General features: G+C 53.0%; 2 protein-coding genes across 9 annotated transcripts in view; one reads left to right on the top strand and one right to left on the bottom strand.

Moving 5' to 3' along the window:
* PKD1 (polycystin 1, transient receptor potential channel interacting) overlaps window positions 1–15918 on the top strand; it is an 84214-nt gene extending 68296 nt beyond the window's left edge. For both annotated transcript variants that reach the window (XM_068698880.1, XM_068698879.1), the window contains exons 26-46: window positions 145–340; window positions 1372–1542; window positions 1647–1790; window positions 2124–2334; window positions 2684–2810; window positions 3591–3707; window positions 3904–3953; window positions 4070–4272; window positions 4502–4607; window positions 5237–5355; window positions 6317–6519; window positions 6829–7023; window positions 7750–7889; window positions 8075–8202; window positions 8568–8736; window positions 9052–9177; window positions 9340–9514; window positions 9996–10283; window positions 10641–10775; window positions 10993–11307; window positions 11694–15918. In XM_068698880.1, coding sequence (XP_068554981.1) covers window positions 145–340; window positions 1372–1542; window positions 1647–1790; window positions 2124–2334; window positions 2684–2810; window positions 3591–3707; window positions 3904–3953; window positions 4070–4272; window positions 4502–4607; window positions 5237–5355; window positions 6317–6519; window positions 6829–7023; window positions 7750–7889; window positions 8075–8202; window positions 8568–8736; window positions 9052–9177; window positions 9340–9514; window positions 9996–10283; window positions 10641–10775; window positions 10993–11307; window positions 11694–12320 — 3945 coding nt within the window. In that variant the 3' untranslated portion in view covers window positions 12321–15918. The remainder of the gene's footprint in view (window positions 1–144; window positions 341–1371; window positions 1543–1646; window positions 1791–2123; window positions 2335–2683; window positions 2811–3590; window positions 3708–3903; window positions 3954–4069; window positions 4273–4501; window positions 4608–5236; window positions 5356–6316; window positions 6520–6828; window positions 7024–7749; window positions 7890–8074; window positions 8203–8567; window positions 8737–9051; window positions 9178–9339; window positions 9515–9995; window positions 10284–10640; window positions 10776–10992; window positions 11308–11693) is intronic.
* Window positions 15919–16251: 333 nt separating this feature from the next.
* TSC2 (TSC complex subunit 2) overlaps window positions 16252–24189 on the bottom strand; it is a 33118-nt gene continuing 25180 nt past the window's right edge. For 6 of the 7 annotated variants that reach the window (XM_068698881.1, XM_068698883.1, XM_068698882.1 and 3 more), the window contains 10 exons: window positions 24019–24179; window positions 23174–23676; window positions 22309–22384; window positions 21318–21404; window positions 20893–21079; window positions 19672–19811; window positions 19379–19457; window positions 18572–18663; window positions 18199–18297; window positions 16252–17840 (listed from right to left, as the gene is read on the bottom strand). In XM_068698881.1, the coding sequence (XP_068554982.1) occupies window positions 17673–17840; window positions 18199–18297; window positions 18572–18663; window positions 19379–19457; window positions 19672–19811; window positions 20893–21079; window positions 21318–21404; window positions 22309–22384; window positions 23174–23676; window positions 24019–24179 (1592 nt within the window). In that variant the 3' untranslated portion in view covers window positions 16252–17672. Of the gene's footprint in view, window positions 17841–18198; window positions 18298–18491; window positions 18664–19378; window positions 19458–19671; window positions 19812–20892; window positions 21080–21317; window positions 21405–22308; window positions 22385–23173; window positions 23677–24018; window positions 24180–24189 lie in introns of those variants that run through there. The other variant, XM_068698887.1, reaches the window with a different exon arrangement.

The following is a 24189-nucleotide window of genomic DNA, read 5'->3' as shown; positions in this document are numbered from 1 at the left end:
CACATGAGCCCTGAGCACAGTGTGAGCAGGGACAGGTCTCTGGTTGCACGTGGTGCTGCGAGTGATGTTCATCACAGCCCCCGGGGAGCAGCGGGGTCCTCCTGAGGAAAGAGAGCATTTTTCAGCTTGGTTCTTTTCTTCCAGGCTCCAGGCCCGGGCCTCAACTACATCGTTCTGCTGACGTGCGCCGTCTGCTTTGTGACTTACTCGGTGGCCGCGCTGATTGTGCACAAGCTGGACATGATTGACATCAACCGCGTCGGGGTGATTCCCTTCTGTGGCAAGAACGGGCTGTATAAATACGAGATCCTGGTGAAAACTGGCTGGGGCAGAGGATCAGGTCAGCCCACAGACTCCTCCCGTGCGTGACTGCTAGGGTGACATCTGTGCAGCTCCCTGAGAGCTCCCCTCGGGGCATCCCGCACCAAATGTCCCCTGGCAGGGCCCAGAGCCCAGCTGTTGTTTGAAGGAGCACCCAGCAGTCAGCTCAGGGCTTACCCACAGCATTCAGATGTTTTTGTGTGTTTGATGATGGAGCAGGAGAAAAAAAAGAGTCACCTCTTGATGTAGGGAGCCAGCTGGTACAGAAACACCTGCAGGAGGAGGCAGCCGTTGTGCCTCACTGCTGGAGCTCCCGTAGATCCTTTCCTGCAGAAGCATCCAGGCCTTGTGGGCACTGCAGACTGATCGTTTTGCTTTCCACCTCCATCCATCACTTTGTTCTCCCCTCCCAATCTTTCCTAGCAGCGTGAAGGCAGAAAGCCTGGCTTTCTGACCTGGGGCTGGGTTTGTAGCTCGAGCTGCCAGAAATATCATCCCAGGCCTGGAAATGCAGGGAGCTGGGATGTGGGAGCTCTGAGCACAGATGGGCATAGGATGCCACCGTGTCACTGCTAGAGGCATGCTCCCAGTGATCTTAGCGTATCCACTGGTTTCACTGGGAGCAGTTTTGGTCCAAAGTCCCCCCAAGGACCGCCCAGGTTGAGCAGGTGGACCAGGGAGCATCTGGCAACGGGTACCAGAGAGAAGTCAAAGCAAACAAGTCTTCTGACTGTCTGATGGAAGAGACATCCAGAATAAATGTCTCCTCCCGGTAGGGTGTTAGCAAGTCAAGGAATTTCAGATTCAGTCCCCTCCAAAATGGAAAAACACGAGGATGCCAAGGATCAGTCTGAGCAGCTGCCCTGCAGGCTGTGTAACACCACCGCGGGGTGTGGGACAGCTGCCGAGGGCATTTCTGCCTCCCAGGTCCCCAGGTGGCCCCTCTGAAGGGCCAAGACACCCGGCCCCATGTCCCTGGCAGGAAGGCAGGGCTGGGAACGGCTCCACCTTGGGGAAACTTCCCTAACCGAGCCCCGTTAACCCTGCCAGGTACCACAGCGCACGTGGGGATCGCCCTGTACGGCGTGGACAACAAAAGTGGGCACAGACACCTGGACGGGGAAAACGCCTTCCACCGCAACAGCCTCGACGTGTTTCAGATCGCCACGGAGCGGAACCTGGGCAGCATCTGGCGCATCCGCATCTGGCACGACAACAAAGGTGGGACAGGGGCAGGCGTGGGGGCTGAGGCTGCCGTCGGGCATCAGGGGTTCACGCGGGGAGTGTCTGCCCCGAAACACATCTCTTTACTCCTTCACCCTTAGGACTCAGCCCCTCGTGGTACCTGCAGCACGTCATCGTCCGGGACCTGCAGAGCAGCAAGAGCTACTTCTTCCTGGTGAACGACTGGCTGTCCGTGGAGAGCGAAGAGAACGATGGCATGGTGGAGAAAGAGGTTTATGCTGCCAGTGAGTGCTCGGCTCCTGGGCGCAGGGCAGGGAGGCTGGGCAGGGTGGCAGCTCCCATTGCACCGAGGAAGGGCTTGTGCAGGAGACTGCAGAGAGCCCGTAGAGCCTGCACACGGCTACAATCTCACTGCACTGATGATTTGCACAGCCAAATGCCCTGCTGGGTGCTTTGTGCTAGAGGACAAGGCATGGCTGGGATCCAGCTTTGCAAAAAGGTCAGCATAGGTGCAGTGGGGATACTCTGAATATCAGCCTGCAAGGAGGGACTGTGCCAGCCCCAGCTGGGCACCCTCTCCTGTGCAGCTGACCCTGAAAGTCTCTCTTTGTGCTCAGGTGAGACGGAGCTGAGGAGCTTCTCCCGGATCTTCATAGCAGAGCTGCAGCGAGGCTTCTTCGAGAAGCACATCTGGCTGTCCATGTGGGACCGCCCGCCTCGCAGCCGCTTCACCCGTGTCCAGAGGGCCACCTGCTGCTCCCTCCTCATCTTCCTCTTCCTCTGTGCCAATGCTGTGTGGTACGGCATGGTGGGGAACGTACACCTCAGGTGCGCTGTCCCTTAACTCCTCAGAGCCCCTCCTGTGCTTCCCCTTTGGCAGGACAGAACAGACCTTATGTCTCCTGCAAACAGCTGCCTTGCTTGTGGCCTGCAGCCTGCCCTTCCCCTCGCAACGAATTTGGGATCAGGACATGGGGCATGGGGGACCAAGGAGAGCCTGATCAGCTTTTCCCCTTGCCCAGTTTTGCCGTGCCATCTATTAGCACAGCCTGTGCCCATTTCTTTCCCAGCACTCCTGAAATGCCCAGTTGTGCTCTTCTGTCTTGCTCTCTGCTTGGCTGGCAGTTCCGAGTGCTCCTGCTAACACCCATCTCCAATCTCTCTTGGTTCTCTCCAGCAACGGAGCCATTTCCAACCTGGTGCCTGTTAATGTGGACACCGTGGCTGTCGGTCTGGTGTCCAGCGTGGTGGTCTACCCTCTCTACTTGGTCATTTTATTTCTCTTCCGGATGGCTCGTGGCAAGGTAATTAAAAGGAGTAAAAAAGGAAAAGAGTAAAAAAGGAAAAGAGTAGCTGCTGGCTGCCCAAATGGGTGTGCTCATCAGGTTTTCTCATCTGGGGCAGTGCTCTACCCTTGGTGGTATATCACTTCTTCAGAGGGTTGTCTCCCTGCTGCCTTTCTGCACTGCCCTGCCTCATGGCCACAGCCTGGGACAATGCAGGGCTCTGACCCCCTGTTGAGCAGGGAGCAGCCCCTGGCTTTATTTAGGGGGACAGGTCACTGTCATGCACATTTGCTGGGTGATAGTGGCTTCTATTTAGGCACTTCATCCTGGTTTTGGTAAGTGATAAGTACCCAAATGCCACTGAAAGGTACGACCCTCTGCTGCTTTGGTAGGAGCTTGAGAGCAGCTCAGTCGAGCATTCCTAATGAAATACCTGCCCTGGGTACAAACTCAGCTCTCTGAACAGAGCTGTGGTTAGGCAGCTGTGGAAGGATTAGCTAGGGATTTAATGACTAGTTACACACAATTAACGGCCTCATTAAGTACTGCAGCCAGCTGCTCAGTGACTGATGAGCAGCAAATGTGTCTGATATTTCTTTTTCCTATGAGCACTCCCTGCTTCTGCAGGAGACTAAACCCCTGCAGCTTCTAGGGAACTTGTAGGGGGCACAGCCCAGAGGGTCCTGGGCTGTGGGGCAGTGCCTGAGGCAGGGAAGGACGTGCCTGTTCTCAGCCCCACCGGGCACATTGCCACCTCTACCCCTCCTGGGTCTGCTCAAGCCTTCCTGCCTCCTGCAGGTCTCCATCAACCACACGCTGACTCACTCCGACCAGCAGTCCCTGGAGATCGACAACTACCTGGACTCCTCCATCCTCGACAGCTCCTTCCCCACCTTCCCTGGGCTGCGGGCAGAGGTAAGCTGCAGGTGTCTCTGTGGGCTCTCCTGCACCCCCACAGCTGCATCCATCACCGTCAGTGCCAGGACTAAGGCACTCGTGCCACCGGACAGCACTGGTGGTGGGGAGAGCCACAGCCTTTTGTCTCTGCATAGCTGCTGTTCTGGCTGGGCAGCAGTGTCACATCCCTGAAACTCCTCCTCTTCCTCCACAGGCCTTCTCTGAGCAAACCAAGACAGATCTGTTCTTGGAGGATTCCAAAAGGTAAGTGGGCTCCTGGGGATGGAACAAGTAGGAATTCAGTGTTGTCTTCTTCTTCTGGTCTCCCACAAATTATTTCTTCCTTTCCTAACTGCACGCCGTGCTCTGTCCTCCCGCAGCCTCGTGCGGTGGCCCTCCAGCGAGGCGCTGCTCAGCTGGCCAGACCTCCTCAGCAACCCCTCCATCATGGGCAACACCATCCAGAAGCTGAAGAGAGGCCAAGCCAGCCGCCACCTAGGGCTCGAGGCTCCACTGGCAGCTGAGGAGGACAGCCTGTCGCTTGGCGTGCACCAGGGGCAGCCGCGGTACTTCTCTGCCTCAGGTGGGTGCGAGCGGGGCTGCTCTGTGCTGAATGCTGCAGGGACGTGCAGGAGAAGCAATCTGGTGCTTGGGAGCTCCAGGGAAGCAGAACAGCAGAGCTTGCCACCAAACTGGCTTCAATTTGCAAGGCAGAAGAGGGGATCATGTTTTTAATGGGAATGTCAGAACCTTCTCAGGGTGGGGGTCTGCGTGCTGTGCTCTTGCCAATGCCCTCTGTGCTGTTTCCCCAGATGAGGACCTCATACGGCAGATCCTAGCAGAAGGAACTAGTGGCATCTCCCACTCCCAGGACCTGGGGCCGTACATGAGGGCTGAAACAGATCTGATCTCAGGCCTGTAAGTACGGGGGGAGCAGAGTTCCCCACGCAAGGCAGGCAGATCCAGTGTCTCCTGTCCTTGCCCTCGCTGCTGTTGTGCCTGCCAGCTCTGCTGCATGCAGCCCCAACGAGCTGAGCTGGGCTTCGTGGCACTGCAAAGCCCCAGACAGCCTTGTCACACAGTCACTGTGTCACTGTGATTCCTGCAGCCTGCACAGCCAGGGCTCCAGGAGGGCTCTGCATCCCTTCCAGGAGCCACCTGGAATATCCCCTAAAGCCCTGGCTGGAGAAATGGCTCCAGAGCTTTGTGGGCTGCTGATGAAGTGCCAGGGAGGCACTTTGGGGAAGGGGGTTTGAATCCCTGATGTGTTGCCATGCCCAGAGCACCCTGCATTGGGGCACGGGCACTGCCTGGTCAGGCTGGCAGCTCACGGATAAAGCCAGCATAAAGCAGCAGGGTGAGGGAGGGGAAAGTCTTCCAGCAAAAAGTGTTCCTCTGCAAAATGCAGAGCAGAGCATCAGGGTACTGGCAGCCTGAGCCTGCTGCCCTATAAAATACCTCTGCCTGGCCCAGTGCTGCCGTGCTGCTGACAGCCTGACCCCACAGCACCCGCATGGCTCACCAACAGCACCCCTTTGCCTCGGCAGCTCCAGCGTGTTCGGGGAGAAGGTGGAGACTGTCATGATGCAGAAGCTGAACGACAAGGGCCAGGGCATGGCAGCCCCTCCCCGGGAAGTGAGCAGGTCGGCCAAGTCGACGTGGACAGGTACCAGGGCTGTGCCCAGCGGCAGTGCCGTGGGCCTTTGGGGACGGGCAGGGGCCTTTGGGGACGGGCAGGGGCCTTGGCACATAGCACAGCTGTGAGGAACAGGCAGGTAAGCAGAGCGTTAGGAGAGGCTGCTCCCAGCAGGGATGTGTCTGCTGTTTTCCTTCAGCCACCAATTCCTTCCTTCATCCAGCATGAGGATGCAGAGCGAGGGTCTCTGTTACAGGAAAATGAGTCAAATGCCAACAAAAGTTCAAACCACCCAACAAAGCAGAGGAGGAGAGGTGCTTCCTAGTGGAGCGTGCAACACAGCTGGGGCTGCACCAGCAGGATGTCAGGCCTGGGGGTGGGAAGTGCCAGGCTGTGCCCCATGCAGAGGCTGAGCACCAGTTCTTGTAGTGAACTCTTGGCTTCCTGAGGCACGGCCTCCTTAGGACAGGCTGCAGCAGAGAGAATTGGACACAGCAGTAAATCCTCCTGGATCTGCTAAAATCCCTCCGTTCATCGTGCTTGATGAATGGCTGTAGGATCTCTATGCCAGCACTGGTTCAGATGGGTGGATAAAAGAGGCTGTGCCCGAGCAAGCCCCGGGGCAGGGTGGCTTGGCAGGCTGTGACAGATCTGTGTGGCTTTTCACAGGTCTTGACCGCAGCACTTCCAGCCAGGCCGGGCATGCCCCATTTCCTGGGGCTCTAATGGAAAGCAGGGAGCTGATCCCGCTGCCGAGGCAGGATCCCATCTCCTGCTGCCCACCCTGCTGCTGCAGATGGGAGGCTGCTGTGCTGGGCTGGCTGTGGTTCAGGCTGCTGTGTTCGTGCTTAGTGGGAGATGGCTGGGACAATCCCTCCAAACCCTCCCGGGACTGGTGGCGAGTTCTTTGCTGCGATGAGGGATGTGCTCAGCCCTGTGCCCACTGGGACCCTTTAGCAGTGACGGTTGCTCTCGTTTCTCTTCCCTCCAGTTGCAGACCAAACATTCAGGAAGCGCTTGCTGCCCCCCTGGTGCTCCTATCTGGCTCATGGCATCAGCCTCTTCCTCTTTGCCACCTCCACGGGGGTCTCGGTGTGGATCGGGGTGGGCTTTTCCTCCAGCGTTGCCCTCATGTGGCTTATCTCAGGGATATTCAGCTTCCTGGCATCCTTCTTGGTCTGGGAGCCCCTGAAGGTAAGGACAACAAAAGGGAGGACACAAGCACTTACCTGTCTGTGTGCACATATCAGCTGTAATTAACATCTCCAGATATTAATCAAGTCCTATCAGACACAGGGGACTGAATTCTGCAGAGGAGGGTGGGCACAACAGCAGTGTTAGGGGAGGCAGGTGGTGGCAATTTGGGTTACAGGCAGCCAGCTGCTCCACAAAGTGGTGCTGAGCTGCCGTGCCCTGTGGCTGAAGGGCAAACAGGAGCTGCTGCCCCGTGGTTCTGGTGGCACAGCTCTGCTCCGTGAGCTCACAGCGTGCTGGTGTCCCCAGGTGCTGCTGGAAGCCCTCTATTTCTCACTGGTCGCCAAGCGCTTGCACCCAGAGGAAGACGACACCTTGGTGGAGCACCCGTTTGTTGAGCACGTTTCTGAGAAGATCAGCAAAGTCCGACCCCCCCAGGGATTTGCCCTTTTCCAGGCCAAGGAGGAGGCCAGGAAGGTCAAGCTGCTGCACAGGATGCTGAAGGTGAGCAGAGGTGGAGCGCTGGCACCACCAGCTGAGATCAATCCTTGTGTGGGCCCTCCCAGTCCATCTGTGACCCCCTGAGCTCAGAGGTGCAGGTGTCCGGTCCCTGCCTCAGTTTCCCCACCTGTAGAAGGCAGGCAGTGAGGTTCATCTTCTCTCTGAAGCTCTGAGGTGTCTGGACAGCAGGACCGTAAGGGGGTGGCCGTGTCCTTGATTTGGAGCAGTGGCTTTGTTTGTCTCTGTAATTGGGGTGTTTGAGGCTAGGGCCAGGTGTGCAGCATCAACTTGCACAAAGAAAATTAATGAACAGGGTCTTGTGAGACATAACAAGAGCAGAAGTCCCAGTTTCTTTGTAGATCATTCCACGCTGGTGCTGGGAGTACGCGGTTGCTTTAGAGCATCCAGCTACTGTCAGCTGAGTGCCAATCCTTTAAAGAGCAAAACCTCCTGTACCTGCATTTATAAACCAAGCTGCCAGCTACAGCACTGCTGCAGGGAGGTTGTGCAGTGTCTACCAGCTGAAACGTGGTCCTGGGCTGGCTGCTCTGAGGGGAGTTAAAAAAAGAAGCCTGTGCCTGGATTTTGTTTTAAACTGCTTCCAAACGGGAATTATCAGCAGGCTCTGGGGCCTGATCCCGCTGCACCCAGCAGAAGGCATCGATTCCTGCAGGGACAGGACGGGATCCTGCTGTTGGGTACAATCCCTTTCTGCTCTCTGCTTGCCAGAACTTCCTCATCTACATGATGTTCTTGCTGGTGATCCTGCTCACCAACTACGGAGACGCCACCCGCAACAGCAGGGCCTTCCTCCTGCAGAGCTCCATCAAGCAGCAGCTGGGCAGCAGTGAATTCCTCCGCATCAAGAGGTAACAGCAGAGAGCCTGGGCTGGGGTGGGCTGAGCGATCCCCTCCTTGGGGTGGGCTGATGGCCAGCCAGCAGGGCGAGGGCGCAGGTACCTGCTGGCTCCTTCCAGGATTTCCCTGGGGCTCAGCATCAAGGGGATTCATTCACCTTTAGGTCTTTGCCCCTCACAGCCGTTCCCTTTTGCAGGTCGGATCAGTTTTGGGTCTGGATGTCGCAGGTTTTCCTCCCGTACCTCTACAACAACCGCTCGGGTCAGGAGAGCCACAGCACCACGCTGGGGGCAGCCCGGCTGCGCCAGCTCCGGCTGCAGGAAGGTAGGGAGGGGACAGCAGCCCGGGGCCCTGCTGTCACCTATGGGGGGGTGGCACTGCCTGGAGGGTGAAATGGGTGGGTCTGGGTGCAGTGGGGTGCTGGGTGGAGCAAGGCAGGGGTTATGGAGGCACTTTGCTCTTTGCAGCGTGTGTATGAGGTGCTGCTGCCACCAGAGGTGAAATGAACTGGGGCAGTGATGAGGATGGAGGGGCTTACACTGAAGGGAGAGGTTGATGGGATTTTAGGAGGTGCGGGTGAGGACACGGGGGTGAAGGGGGCTCGGGAGGAGGGGAGATGCTGAGGGTGAAGGCTCAGCTGTGTGCCCACGCTGGGTGCTGTGTGTGTGACGGTGTCGGTCTCCTTCCAGCTGAGTGCCAGCTCACTGCCCACGACTTCCTCCGTGGGCTGGGCACAGGTGCCGGGAAGGACTGCAGCACATCGCCCGGCTTCTCCACGGCTGACTACGCAGCTGGCTGGCAAAGGGCAGCCGTGAACGTGACGGCCGCGTGGTCCTACTCGCCGCCCGACCTCACCGGGTAAGGAGATGCCCAGCCTGCAGCTCTCTGTGCCTCTGCTCCACGTGCTGGGGGCGTTGGAACTCGTCGGGTGTTTTGGTGCCCTGGGTGGTTCCCAGCCCTCACCTCAGTAAGGTCAGCTGCAGCCCCTGAGCTCTGCAAAGGGTAAATTAACACAAAAATGCCAGGGGCTTTTCCCAAATGCGCCCATGCTGGCAGTTTGAGTGGTGGCAGGCACTTGGCTCCTGCTTTCCCTGCCCGCTCAGTCTGCCTGCAGGAGAGCACACCAGGGCTGTTGTCTCCAGCTCTCACCCCGTGGCTCTTCTTCCTCTGCAGGGTCTGGTACTGGGGTTACATCTCTTTCTACGATACCGGTGGCTACATCCAGGAGCTGGGGGCTTCGCTAGAGGAAAGCAGGGCTCAGCTGCGTTACCTTCAGCAGCACACCTGGATCGACAACATGTGAGTGTGGCAGGGGCGAAGGAGATGTTCTGCTGTCACCAAGATTTTTAAGGGGCACTCCTGGAGGTGTCACTGGGGAGAGAACCTAGGACCCTACAAAGGCACCACAGCCCAGGGTTGGTGTTGCCCCAGGTCCCTGAGCTGCTGTTCTTCTCTCCGCAGGAGCCGGGCGGTCTTTGTGGAGCTGATGCAGTACAACCCCAGCGTGGACCTGCACGCTGCCATCACCCTGCAGCTGGAGTTCCTGGGCGCTGGCCAGGCCGTCACCGCGCTCTCCATCAGCCCCTTCCCGCTGCTGCGGCTCAGCAGGGGCGTCACGCTGCAGCTGCTCATGATGGTCAGTGTGGTTCTTCATCCTGTGCCCCTCTCCTCTTTGGTCACTGCTCAGAGATGCTCAGGGGTCTGTCCCCAAGAAAAGCAGCACTGGTCACCGCAGACTAAAGTTCCCCTGGCTGGGCTAGGGCCGGGTGGAAGCAGAGCCCCCTTCCCTGGGCGCTGCCACCCTGCTGCACATGCCTTGGATGGGCTTTGGGGAGCTTTGCTGCTAGGGCAAGAGGGAACAGGACAGAGGGAGCAAGAGGAATCGTAGAATCATAGAATATCCCAAATTGGAAGGGACCCATAAGGATCATCAAGTCCAACTCCTGGCTGGAAGGCATGGGAGGAGTTGAGGAACTGTGTTCCAGGGGTAGGCTCGCAGATCTTGGCCTAGCCCATGGGGTTTTTGCTGTCCTGGGGGGCTGCAAGGTCTCCTGGTGCAGCCTGGCAGGCAAACGTTGCCCCCTCCTTCCCTGGTAACTTCTCCCTTCTTCCCCCAGGTCTTCCTCATGATGTTCGTGGTTTACTTCGTGGTGTCCGAGTCGCTTTCCATCAAGAAGGAGGGCAGGGCCTACTTCACCCTGTGGGGCAACTACGGCCAGTGGGTCTTCATCCTCCTCACCACCTGCACCGTGGTGGTGCACCTCAGCCAGGCCACCCTCGCCGACCAGCAGTGGCTCAAGTACCTCAACAACAGGAAGGGCTTCACCAACTTCTACCAGGTGGCCTTCCTCAACACCATCTTCAGCACCTTGGCTGCCTCCCTCCTCTTCCTCCTGACCGTGCAGGTATGGAGAGGGCTGGCTGGGAGCAGGATGTGGTCGGGGATGTGGGCTTTGCTCAGGGATGTGGTGTTGTTTTTTTACCATCTGGGGCTGGAATCACAGCCAGGGATGTCTGCACCTCCACATTAATGACCAGACAGCCCCGTGTCCTCAGCCTGTGGGCTCTGCTTTAGCCTCTGGTTGCCTGCCTGCCCATTGCAAGTTCTCATGTGCAGTCCAAGAGCAGGCAGTGCTGTAATGCCTCTTCTCAGGGCAAGGAGAGCAAGGAAGAGGCTCTGTGGTGCTGGGCAGGCCTTGCAGCACCCTGTGCACCTGAGCCCATGTTGTAACACCTAACACTGTCCTCTCACTTGGTCCTAGGCGGCCCAGCAGCTGCGCTTCGTCAGGCAGTGGTCCGTGTTCGGGAAGACCTTTCAGAAGTCCATGAAGGAGCTGATGGCTGCAGGGCTGGCCTTTGTGGTCCTCCTCCTGGCGTATGCACAGCTTGGCTTCCTGGTGAGTACCTGCTCCCCCCAACTCACCTGGCGGGGGGCTGGCTGCGAGCAAGGGCTGCCCAGGGTTGTGTGACCCCCCCAGCCCTCCCCGTGCTGCAGCTGCCAGCAGAGCCCTGCTGCTCTGCAGGGCTCAGACTTTGTAAGGTGGGGTAGTGCGTGTTGGGGGACATTGTGGCACCAACTGATCCCTTTTTATCTCTCCGCTGTCCCATTTGCAGCTTTTCTCCTCCTCCTCGGAGTCCTTCCGCAGCGTGGGCAGCAGCCTCCTGCTGCTCTTCGCCATGGTGCGGGGCAGCACAAACCTCCGCCCCTGCCCGCCCGAGTCCTCCGGCCTCTACTACCTGTTCTGCACCAGCTACATCATCCTGGAGGTGTGGATCGTGCTGAGGCTCTTCACCGTGGTGCTTGTCTACAGCTACCGGGAGATGCACTTCGAGCTGTACCGTCCCGCCTTCGAGCCCCAGGACTACGAGATGGTGGAGCTCTTCGTGCGCAGGCTGAAAATGTGGATGGGCTTCAGCAAGGCCAAGGAGGTGAGTGCAGCCCGTGGGGAGTTTGTGTGCAAGGGCTCTGGTAGCAGGCCTTAAGGTGCAGGTTTTTCAGAGAAATTATGTCCTCCATCCTCAGCCCCGCTTTGCCTCCAGCTGCTTCCCAGCACTGCTCCCAGTCAGGTCCCCCAGCTCCTCTGGCCAGGAGAGGTGGAGCAGGGGCAGATCCTGGAGGCCCAAGGGCTGGCTTAGTGATGGGGCACTGTAGGGTCGTGGCTGTCAGGTCTCAGTCCCATTGTTTTAGGTGATTTTTTTATTTGGGATCCATCCCTAGATCCCTGGGGTGCGCTGTACCACAGCCAGTTGTACCCTGTTGCCAGCTCCTGAAATAATTCCCTCTCCCCTTTTTTCCCCACCCCTTTCTCTCCCAGTTCCGCCACAAGGTGAGGTTTGAAGGCATGGAACCGCTGCCGTCCCGCGACTCCAGCGATTCCAAATCCTTTCGGGGCCCCACGCCCAGCGCCGCCTCCGACAGCTCCAGGGCCTCCACCTCCTCCAGCCAGCTGGACGGGCTGAGCCTCGTGCTGAGCGCCCGCGACAGCCTGGAGGTGGACGCTGACATCCAGCGGCTCCTCTCCCTCTTCGAGATGCTGCTAGCCCAATTCGACCGCGTCAACCAAGTGACGGAGGACGTGTACCGCATCGAGCACCAGCTGGAGGGCTCGCAGAGCCGCCGCTGCAGGAGGAGGTGCGCGCAGGGGGCGGAGGACGTCCTCAGCAGGTACTGTGCGGGCAATGCAGAGCGGGGACCCTCACCCGAAATCTCCTCGGACGTGGACCTGCAGCCCCTGCGGGACGCCCCGCTGTCCCCCCACTCCCCCACGGCCCCGCCGGGCAGCAGGGGCTCGGTGCCCAGCCGGCTCCTTCGTGCCAGCAGAGGCGTGAGCGCGGCGGCTTCCCTGCTGCCCCCGCACAAGGCGCACGCCGCGCTGGCTCCGGCCGTGAAGAAGAAGCGGCCTCTCCGGGCCAAGAACAGGGTGCACCCGACTGTCAAGTAGCCGAGCTGCGGGAGGGCAGAGCGAGCCTTGGAAAGGGTTTGCAGAGGCGGGCTGTGCCTGCCGAGCTCACCTGGAGCAGCGGGAGCTGCCGAGCACTGCGCTGTGCCGCTGCTGGCGATGGGGCTGGCGCAGCCTCCGTCCTCCACGCTCCTGGCCTCGTGGCTCAGGCGTGCTGGCATCCTTGCAGGTGGCTGCCAGCATCAAGGGTTCATAGGAAAAGGCTGAGCCTTTCCTCGTGGACAGCCGGGGAAGACGGCACGGGTTATGGTCAGCGTGCGGGGAAAAAAAAATTACAGTAGGGCAGTATTAAAAAGTTGTCTCTTTCGTTAAATGGCCCCATCTTCAAGCAGATTGCCTCAGGCGACTGTGATGAGGACACTTTACTGGGGCCCAGCATAGGGTGACTGGTACGAGGCTCACCGCCCCTTCCCTGCTGGCTGTGCCAGGTGGAAGGGGGAGAGGGGAGCCCCTGGCCTTGAGGGGTTGAACTGAATCTTGGATGTTGCCGACCAGACGCACTGTGGAGGAAAGCTACAGGTTTCAAGAAGATATTTAACCTTTTTTTTTTTTTTTTAAGCATAAATATATATAGATAAATATCTACACCCAGATCAGTTAATTTCCAGTATTGGCTACTTTTATCCTCCGGAAATTGGTATTATTTGTATTTAAAGAGATCCGATATTTAAAACAAAGGACATTGCAAGCGGCGAGCTGCCAGCCCTGCTGCCCAGCCAGGCTCGGAGGGGTAAGGAAGGGCTGGAGACCCGGGGCTGCTTTCAGTCGGCGCTGAGCAGGGGGTTGCCAACGTGCTGGCTTCGCTGCGGACCCCCCAACCCCACCCCACCACCCACCAGCGCTCGCCCCCCGCGCGGCAGCCCAGGGGTGAGCGTGCTGCTGGCTGCTTGGCTTTTCTAACCCAAGGAATGTATTGACGTAAGTATATGTATTTTTTTGGTTTACTTGTTCGTATGTACTGCCCAGCACTTTAAACAATGCTTTCCTCAGCTAACAATGACACATGCGATCTAACAAGAACGGGATAATATATCACAGAAGCAGTATTTTTGTTGTTGTTGTTTAAATCATAAACTGAAATGAGCAAGTGAGGATAAACTGAACGCAGCCCCTCCACCCCAGCTGGCCACGGCGTTACCTCCTGGGCTCTTTGTGAAGTCCAACTGCATTTGGAGGGGACTCAAACAGAGATTTTTAGGGGGCCAGGAGGAGGCAGAGTCCCCGCAGCCCTGCTTGGTGACTCGCAGCACACTGGGGCTGTGCTTGCAGGGTTGGAGCAGCGAGCACCACGACCCCTGAAGCCTTGCCAGGGCCTGCGTTCACTTTGTCCTCGCCATTTCACATGATGTATATTGTAAGTAATTTATATGTGGGTTTCTGTTTTTTTTTAAATGTATATATTTTTGTATGTTTGCTATATTTTCATAGCATCGGTAACGTGTTTGAAACATGTAGATAGGAGACAGAACACTATTGTCAGAGTTATTTAAAGGATGTATTAAGTGCTTCTTCCTGGGAATGTCCCGTGTATATAAAGTATTAGGTGTCTGTGTGCATGTGGTGCGTGTGCTCTCGAGGTTTGGGCCGGGCTGGCTCAGGGCCAGTCCCCGCAGGTGGAGCAGAGCGTGGTGGGGATCCCGCAGTGCACGAGGTGGTTTTCCTGAATCTGCTCCCTGCTTTGGAGTGTAACTGAAGGGAAGCATTGAGCAGCACAAACGCTGCTGCAGGGGACAGTGTGTCTTGCCTCTGGTGCTGCTGCTCCTGGCAGCATCGTTCCTAGGACTGCCCGGACCAGGGAGGAGACCTCTGGGAGCAGTCAGATGCTTCCTGGATGCTTCCATGGGTGAGTCTCCTCCTCCAGCTCCCAGCACTTTCTGCTGTTAAATACGTGTGAAGATTTCATTCCTGGGCTTCAGCTGCCTGCCCCTGTCCCTTCTGGGTGACTGGGGGAAGATGCACGGGTGCTGTTTGTGATGGCTGTGGGACTGGTGTAAATTGCCCTTGGAAAAACTCCATTGTTGTGAAGGATATGGGCTGTGGAAGGTTGCAGAAGGCTGCAGACAGGAGCAGAGGTGTGCTGTAGAATGAAGATCGCTTACAGTGAGTTGGTGGTTGGTCACCGTAAAGGTTGCAAGAGTAGATTTCGGAGGGAAGTAGAGTGCAGAGTGGAGAAAACTGTTAGTACCCAGAAAGCTTTCCTCAGGGAAAGGAAGAGGCAGGTTGAAGAGATGGCAGAGAAGTGCCCGGAGGTGAGTAGAACAAGGGGAGAGGGGCGATGCCAGCCCTGGAGCAGGTGACGATGGGGTTCTCACACAGGAGAGCTCCTAAGCACAACTGCAGCAGAACAGCCACTTTTGGAGCTGAAGTTTAAATGGGACTGCGCATTTCCCTCCTGCTGCAGTGGAATAATGTCTGTGGATACAGCCACCCCTAAGGGCTGTGCCCCCTTCCCCTTGGTTACAGGTGCCTGCTCGCTGTGGTCAGTGCCACAGCAGCGTGGGACAGGGACGGGGCTGTCAGTGCCAGCCTGGGAGCCAGGGGGACTGGGCGCTGAGTGACCAAACCAAGCAGGTCTTGGAAGGCTCTGGGGCCCTGGCATCATCAAAAGCCCTTTTCCCCACCCACCTCCCAAAAAAAGAAGCAGTTCAGAGCTCAGCTCCTTCCCCCTGACTCCCAGCTTAAGTATGTTCATTGAAAAGAAGTTGTTACTAAAGTACAGGTAGGAGAGAGGGAGGCAAGAGGCAGCAGTGAGCAGGGACCCGAGTGCTCGGAACAGCCTTCAATAAGCTAAATTTGCGGGCTGGACAAGGATGCTCCCCAGTGAAGCATCGGGATTCTTGGTCCCAAGTGTCTGTTCCTTACCAAGCTTGCTGTGTGTGTGTGTGTGAGTGTGAGGTGATGCACGTGACTTACCAAGTGCTTCTTCTAATCAAAGAGGAGCAGAAACAGGCCAAGACAACTGTCCTACTTCTTACCTTAACTTGAAGTACGGAGAGCAGCTCTGGAACCCACACAGTTGTTTCTTGAAAAGTCAGACACCTCAGTGAGGGCCCACGTGCTTGGTGGGCACCACGGACAGCTTTCAAGCAATCATAGTTCTCATTGCAGCATTTATTTGTACAAGCTATAGCAATACTCACAGGGTTCCTTCACTGTCACAGCTAAGGTTCCACGTATACAATGCACTTAGCTGCAGCCAGAGTTACTAGTCATGGAGTTATACTGTCAGCAGCAATGAACTTGACTTACAGCCCTAACCACCAGGTACTCCTGAATGTATATTTCTGTGTTTGTAATCACCCAGAGATGGTTTCTTATTTATTGTCTTAAGTCTCATACAGATGTAACAGTATCAAGCTGCTTAAATAAAATAAAAAAAACTATCCACTAGTTTAAAAGGGAGAGGGAAGGACCTCTATATAAATGCTTTTTTTTTTTTTTTTTTAAACATGATTGTGATCAATATGCCAATTTTAACTGTCTGGTCAGCATTTCACTGCAAACAAAAATACCGTATTTTGTAACTGTGGGGATGTTTCTTAAAAAAATGACAAGGTCAAATAAAAGATGACTGCTACAACCTGGCTCCAGTACTTTTGTTGCACTCACTCCAGCCCTCAGCCAGGCAGCGAGCTGCTCACCACTACCAGCAGATCAGGAAAGGCGCAGGGGCACAGCAGCACTCACCAGAGCCTGTCCAGCTGCCTGTCCAGACATTCCTACCCACCCCATTTGTTCTTTTTGTCCGTGACCAGAATTTTAATTGAGGTTTCCTGCACAATATGCGAGACTTTCTTACATCAATGAACCAATTAGGGATGCTTTGGTCTGTAATTAACTGCATCAGCCTGCTAGTGAGGAATCTGCCATCACCACAAAGGCAAATTACCCGTGACATTATCATCAGACATGGTTCGAGTCTTCCCAGGTCAGCAAGAACCCACTGACCATACAAATACTTTATTTCCTCTAGGACATATTTACTTATAAACACTCAAAACACAACATACACTTAGAGTTCCCAAACAGCCCTGCATCACTTTGCATCAATTTCATTTCAATGCATTTCATACATTGTCCTCTTGCCAGTCACTTCACAGTACCATGTGCTGATTGCACTTGAATTCAGCTCCACTGCAAAGGCTCTGCAGTTCCCCCTCATCAAAAAGCCACACTTCCATTCAGTCACAAAGCAGGAGATTAAAGTACTCACAGTATAGGCCAGCTTACACGGTGTCTCCCAGTTTGGTAGTGTAGTGTCTGATGACCATCTTACAACAAGATGGGCTACATAATCCCATTCCACCCGTGCATGCTTGCACTGAAAGGACAGCTTGTTAATTACAACAGCCAAGGTCCCAGGAGGAGAGCCTGGCACTAGGCGTTAGTGCAAGAGGCAAAACTCATTCAGAGCTGATGCCACCAGGACAAGTCAACAGTCTTTCAAATTGGGTTTTACCGAGTGCACAGAGAGGGATGAGTTATCCCCAGCACTGCTGCAGTTAGTAGAAATCCTGCAGCTGAACCTAGAAACCACATCTGGCCTCTGGCTAAAACCCTTGCAGCCAGCCCCAGTGGGTGAAACTGTTCTGCCCAAAGGTTCGTGCCCCAGCTCTTTGCCATTCTGCTGCTTCACCAAGTGACACTCACCTCCCTGCTTTGCATTACTTCTGGCAGCAAAAACATTTCTCCTGGGCTGAGGGAGGGTTCACTGCGAGTCTTTCAAAATGGAGACACGTTCTTGGGAATTTAAGCAGCATGTTCGGCTTAACCTTTACCAGAGCTGGCAGCAGAGCAAGTCTCAGATGCTGTAGAGTTCAAGTCCCGAGAGTCAACGAGACCTGGAGAGAAGCAAAGATTCCGAGTTGCTTAGAAATGGTGACTGGGTTTCCAGTACTCTGTATTTAATTCCCAATAAAGGTGTCAAAATTCCTACAATTCATGCCTCTTCCACCTCTGTGATGAAGTGCAGAGGATCACACTTTGTCTGCTCCCACCAGACACTGGTGCTGAAGGAGTCTAGAGAAAGGTTCTGCAAGAAAGTTCCCATCAGAGATGGAAGCCCTGGAATAGCTCAAACCAAATAAAAACAAAATGTGGAGTTGGTCCTCTCTTGGAGCATCTGCTGGGGATACACAGTATCTTCATCAGACCACAGCGGCAGGCTGAGACAGTGAAACATACTTGAACCTCCTGATAAAGTTCAGTGCTGAATCCACAAGAAAGCAGCACAGCCACACTGTATTTGCCGAACCCTTCTCCTCCACGTCTAGGCAGCTGCACAGTCAGCACGCACTGCCTCGTTCGTCCCAGGACACACCAACCCAGTGGGATCTACACAAATTCGGTGAAGTCATCCACCGAGGAGATCAGCCGCTTCCTCTGACCAGTCTCGTAGGTTGGTGGAGGATCCTGAGGTATCTGGGGAGGGGGCTTTGTCGGAGCAGATGAATGCATTTGCAGGGGAAGGCCAGGAGTTTGGTACTGGGTTTCTTCACGTAGCTGAAAGTCAAATGAGAACAGATGAGCTCTGTATTCTCTGAAATTCTTTTCATTCTCCATTTAGCCAGGGCAGGACAGGTTACTCGGTACAGCTTTTTCTGCAATCCCTATTACGGTGTCAAGTACAGGCAGCTCTGTGTCTAGATATCGGGGTCCCAATGCACTTATCACAAGGGAAGATGCAAATCCAGACCTACATCACTCCACTTACCATTCCCGCAAGAGCTGGATTTTAACCTTTATATACACATTTCTCTTACTCAGTAAGTTTTGACAGCTGATTTCATTTGCCTTATTTATAATAACACAGTGAGGCAGAGCCCAGCTCTAAACACCAAGAACAGATGTGTTTACTCACCCGGTGCCTTAGCCTCTTGATGTGACGCAGCCGAGCAATCCATTTGGATGGGTAGGTGTCAGTAGGGTTTGATCGACTATGGTGAACCTGGGAAGCCATCTGATTTGGGAAGGATGGGGAAAAGGAGGGAAAGAAGATATATGCACATTAAGATAACCATGCCAATAACATTAATAGAACATTTCAGTACTGTCTGACTGCAATTGAAATGTAAGCTTATGTAGTAATTGACTCAAAGGTTGGAAGAAATAGCTGAGGCAGAACGCTTATTTGTTTTAGCAAGTCCTACTCACCAGCTACTTTCCTTGGTAGCTGGTGAAAGACCAACAAGCCCGTTGAAGGACAAAGTCTCAGGGAGCACAGGGGTACTCACGTTAGCATGCAGGGCCATCTGACGGGCTACGAATGGCAGGTTCTTGTCAGAGATGATCTTAGCGACACTTGTGTCTACAAGGCCCTCCATGTCTTTATTTTTTAAAGAAAGAAGAAAAGTTCTTGTCAGACAGTTAAGAAAGAAGTACAAGACAAAAGTTGCCAGTAACCAAATGGACAAGTAATATAAACCTGAAGAACTGTTTCACAGAATCTCAGGAGCTTCCATCAAACACTACAGCTCCAGCTTTAACTGACAGAGTTTAGACCACAACTTAACTCAACTGGCTCTCAAATCCTGGCTGCTCTGTAAACATTTGAGGGGAACCTGCTGAGCTCATTATTATACGAACTGAAATGGAACAAAAATACCCCAGAAGTGCTCATTTGGTAAAAGGAAAGCAAACGCCCCTGCAGGTAACTGCACGAGCACTGCAGGACTCAGCATGGAACCCCAAGGATCAGGACCTGCAGCGCTGGGAAGGACACTGGCAGCCAACAGCTGCAGGGGTCTCCACCTCCCAACTCTTGCAGCATTCCCTAGCAGTGCTTGGAGGGATCTGCTCTACTCTGTGATCTTTATCTTAAGCTTGAAGATGATACGAGTGATGCAGTGGAAAGATGTCAAAAATAGGGTACGATACATAAATAGGACATAAACAGATGTCACTGGGCAGCAAATTGTTTTGGGAAAGTTTCTCTTGGAAGCTTTTACTTTTGGAATGCAAAAATACTGCAAAGTGATGTCAATTATTGCGCCACCAACAATAAAGAAAAGACTGAGAACAAATGCTGGAGGGATTCCTACCTTTTCGACACTGCAGCGTCACCAGATTACAGTCATAGTCAAGCGGCGTTATGATAACATGCACAAAATTGAACTGACCCTAACGGGAAAACAATACAACAGTCAAATACGTTTTACTGGCATCCAATGTGACTCTGGTGAATGCTATACACTATCATGTGTGAATCCAGTTGAGGCAAATAAACTCCACTCATGATCTCAACACTGTTCACCAAGATAATGCACATCAGATTAAGGTTTTAAAAACAGTCAAATGCCTGTTTTGTAATATGCCTGCAAGTAAAATCTTGTACCTTTATTGTTCCCAGTTTAAAGTCCTCTCCAGAATCATTGTAAACAATAGAAACAAAGTCATTCCCAAGGTGCCTTTTCTTGTCACAGCGATATTTATCCAAATCCTTTGTGGGCATGAGAGTAGCGATGTGGAAAATGGCTGAAGAGGAAACAGAAGGACCCTTAGGCTGAGCTAGGAAAACAACGCTGCAAGCAATGGTCAATACGTAGCATTTGTCTGCAAGACAACATAGTACCAGCACCACCGTAATGAACAAATACATTGTGCTCCCTCAATAGGTTTGTCCCCGTTTGTGACAGCTGAATCCAGTCCTTCTGGATGGAGCACAGTGGGCAGCTCTTTGCCAGTAAAAGGGTGGCCTCTGAAAGCTCTGCAGCTGCCAGTTCCTAGGTGCTGTCTGTCATGGTCCTCCCTAGCACCACACTTAGAAAAGTGAATTACAGGTCTGGTTTACAGCACGATGTACACTGGAATAAGCATTCCCATCAAGCTGGGGTCGTTAGCTCTCTGTTCACAGAAAACAAACAGGGGACTGGGCATGTGCTTCTGGCTAATATTTTCCATGTCACTGTAGCATGGTGAGCAGAAACTGGTTTGAGGAAGAACAGTTAAATACCTTAAACCAGGACTTTCCCTAGCTGAACTCTGCAGAGCACCAAGGACCCTGGTGAGTAACGTGCAGCTGCTCCACTGAACTGGACAAAGCCTGATGACTGGGATCCACAGAGCTGCATGGAAACATCTGGGAAGTTCCTCACATGGCTTGCTGGATCCTGGTTGGTATCTGCACTGCTTAGTAGTGTGGGAGCTGGGTAATGCTGCAGTTCAAAGAGTAATGACCACAGTAACAACAACCCTCCTGCTTTCAATGCTGCTCTTCATAGAAATCACTAGCAGAGTTTTGACATGCACATACTGTCCTCAGTTAACAGCCTTCAAAGCAGCTCAGGACCAAGCAGCTTATTCTACAAACCTCTACACAAATCCCTATCAATCCTTCATAGTACAGATTACTTTAGAAGTGGTATGATTTTTCTTGAAGAAGGCAGGTATGCACCTCTCCCTTCCTTGGCTTGCAGAGACATCAAACAGAATGGAGGGAGAACACAGCCCCAGGCCATCCTTACTACACTCATGAAAAGGAAGCTTGTAGAAAGCAGCTCAGTATTAAAATAAGAAGAAACCATCCTTCCACTTCTAACTTCTGGAGACATCTTACCTTGCATAATGTCATCGTGCCAACAGTAGGTGAACTGTCCATCCTCCCCACACACGTCCAGGCCTCCAAGGTAAATTTTATCTGGCTGACAATCTTTAAGTTCAATGAGCTTCCCTAAGCCAGTCAGGAACTCCGTATAGCGATAGGATCCGTGCTCATTCGACAGAATAGCAATTTCATTGTTGCTCTAGAAAACAAGAACAGAGCAGTCCCACAACGAATGTTAAGAGCACTCCATCAGCATGACTGATTAGGTTATTACCTCCCCAGAAGGGATTCACACAGGCACTGATTTTTAATGCAAGAAGCTAAGGAAAAGCAAGGCTACTGCAGGAGCAGTACAGATCACACAGCTGGAGTAGCAGTGCCCAGCCTTCTGTTGAGATGTAACCATTAAATCACAAATGTAACTGCTCACAACTCACCTGGCCTTCTCCAACGTAGAGCACTGCAATCTTGTGTGTATCGTAAGAAGGAATCTGATCCAGGAGCTGCACTGATTTTTCAAACGTCTGCAATCAAAACATTTGTCACATCTTTAAAAAGTGACCATCTCCAAACACTCACTGCCCTCCCTAAACCTGGACAGCAGCAGGCCACGCACAGACTCTGACAGCACAGTGTAAGCAAAGATCCCTGACCTTCACTAGTGACCTCAATGAATGCTGCCCGAATTTGTTCTGCAAGAGCAGAGTGCATCAGGTCAGGGTACAGAGCTGTGCTATACGGCAGCTGTCACCAGGATTCTTTTTTTTTTTTTTTTTTAATACTTCAGATGAGATTAGTCTGGCAAACTGCACAGGCTAGATGTCCTTTAGATGACATATTACATCATCTATTCACTTCAGCTCCAGGCATGAAAAATTATCACGTCTCTTGCTCTGAAGAATATTTTTAACACAAAGCATCACCTTATCTCACCCAGGCTCCCTGCTGCCTCACCACCTGAACCAGAAGCAAGGGAAAAACTTTCACCAGGGGGTCTGTGGTGCTCAGCTCATGAGCACTCCTGCACTACTTCCCCAGGAAGCCTGTGATTTATTTCTCCTGCAACCACAAAAAGCATCCTGGCCACTCCCAACTATCCTGATGGCTGACAGGTTTGTCTAACGATGTTCTGCCAGTACCACCTAGTGCTCCGTTTTCATCCTTCACTCCTACTAGCAGCAAAAAACCAAGAACCCACAAATCATCCTGCCTTCTGGCTGGGACCCTGCAACAGCATCAACAGAATCTCCCAACATCTCTAGCTGAATACACAGGCAGAATGTTGGAGCCACCAGGAATGGGGTATAGAAAACTTCCCATCTGTAACACTGTCAGTAAGAACCACGTTTAAATCACGCCACATGAGCTGGAAACTAAAAAGGTTAGAAAGATTAACTACAAGAATTTAAAAAAAAAATCCTTGCCTACCTCATTTGGCAACAAAAGGGGCTTGTTGTTTTCATCACCAAAGAATGGGGAATGGTACAATTGTAAAAACACAAAGCTACGGGAGAGAGAGAAAAACATGTCCTGTTACCATAAAAAATTTCAGTCCATTTTGACCTCTTGTACGTAAGAACATTATGTAAAGAAGAAAAAAGCAATTAAAATGCTAGCCGAGCATTACTCATCTCCTAGAGACACCGGGTGCCTGGACTACCTGCAGTTTTTAATAAACCCCTGTCATAAAAAACAATCATTATGTCAAACGGTGGCAGCTGCACAAAGCCTCTGTTAAAATGGCAATCCACTGGTAGAACAAAGGAGTAGGAACACACTCCTTCCTCACAGTTACATGGGTACTTCTAGTCTGCAAGACAAATGATTTTACAGACACTTGTATTTTACAAAATTAACCATTAAATGAAGATTGTCTCATAACATAATCTGGGGCAACTACCTATGTCTGAAGTTGAAAAAAATATATATACATGATACCCCCTCATCTTCCTTTTGCACGTTAGATTTCCTGAACAGCAAAACTAGCAATTCATCCTATTTATAGCAAAATTAACTCTAGGTGTCCTGCATTCAAGCCACACGTGCATTTGGAACCTAAAGTGGGATCCATTTATACTTATTTCCTAAGACTGTGAAGTTAATTTATTAACAGCAAATTAAACATTTCTATATTAGGGCCTGAAAAAAAAAACACAAGTAATTCATCTTTCTTTTTAATCAGTTACTGTCCTGTAGATCCCACAAAGCCTGCAGACCCATCTGAACAAATCCAGCCCTGGCTCCAGCAATACAAGCTTACTATTTCTAGATTCAGATATGCTCCTCAACCCACCTTGGGTTTATTCCAGGTACTTTCTCAGCATTGGAGGCGGCCGTCCTGCTCCTGAAGGCATCTCTCTCAATCCTTTTCCCTCTCCTTGATGGGGCTGAGTCAGAGATGGTGTATCCCCTGGGCCGGTGCCCAGAGGGGGAGCGAGGCGAGGTGGCAAGCCCAGTTCCATCCAACCCCCCTGACCCAGCTGCTCTGGCATCCTCTCCCTTGCTCAGCCAACTGCCCAGCCCATCCCCTTCCAGGTTCCCAGACTGAGATTTTGATTTCACTTCTGTGCTCAGTCTCCTTGTTACTTCTCTGCCATTTGCATCTTTGAGAACCTCCTGCAGTGTCTGTAGCTCGGGGGAAGAGCTCGACTTGCTGAGCGGCTGGGACGGCTGGAAGGAAAGCTCCTCCAGCGTTCGGCCATCCTCCGAGGGAAGGACTCTCCCGATGGGAATTCCACCCTCCACCAGGTCATCTGATTTCAAAGATTTTTCTTCTTGGCTAGATGTTGAGGAGGACTTCAAGAGAAAGAAACAAATACAAACAGTTTTCCTAATCGACAAAACGTAAGTTGAAAACAGTAATAATTAAGGCAGCCTATGATGCTTCCAGTGAAAGATGAGCAGATTGGTCCCAATACGAAGGAACACAGATCAAGGGCCCTGCATGAAACAGGTATTTACTGCTCCTGCTCCGTTTGCAGTCTCCCATGAGCCACACAACTCAGTCATGACTGTGTGCACATTTTGGTACCATCAGTGAGTAGCTAGAAAAGGTGCCAAGAGGCACAGACAACTTATCCCATGTGTCTGAAGATGGGGTTGCAACACAGCATAAAAGTGCTGTTTGTTTCTGCTTACCCTGCTATACGACTCGTGGGATTTACTGAACCTTTCCTCACTCAAGACTTGTTCAGAACATGAAGTTTCAAAATCTTCACTCTCTGGAGACTCAGCCGGGAACTCGGTTTCCTTGAGCTCCATTTCTGACGGGCTCCCTTCCTCCAGCACTACCGCAGATTCTACCAAGAC

Source organism: Anas acuta, chromosome 15 (assembly GCF_963932015.1).
Source record: "Anas acuta chromosome 15, bAnaAcu1.1, whole genome shotgun sequence".
NCBI classification, from domain to species: Eukaryota; Metazoa; Chordata; class Aves; order Anseriformes; family Anatidae; genus Anas; species Anas acuta.
The sequence above is the reverse complement of the archived record's forward strand: the minus strand, read 5'-3'. Positions and strand labels throughout refer to the sequence as shown.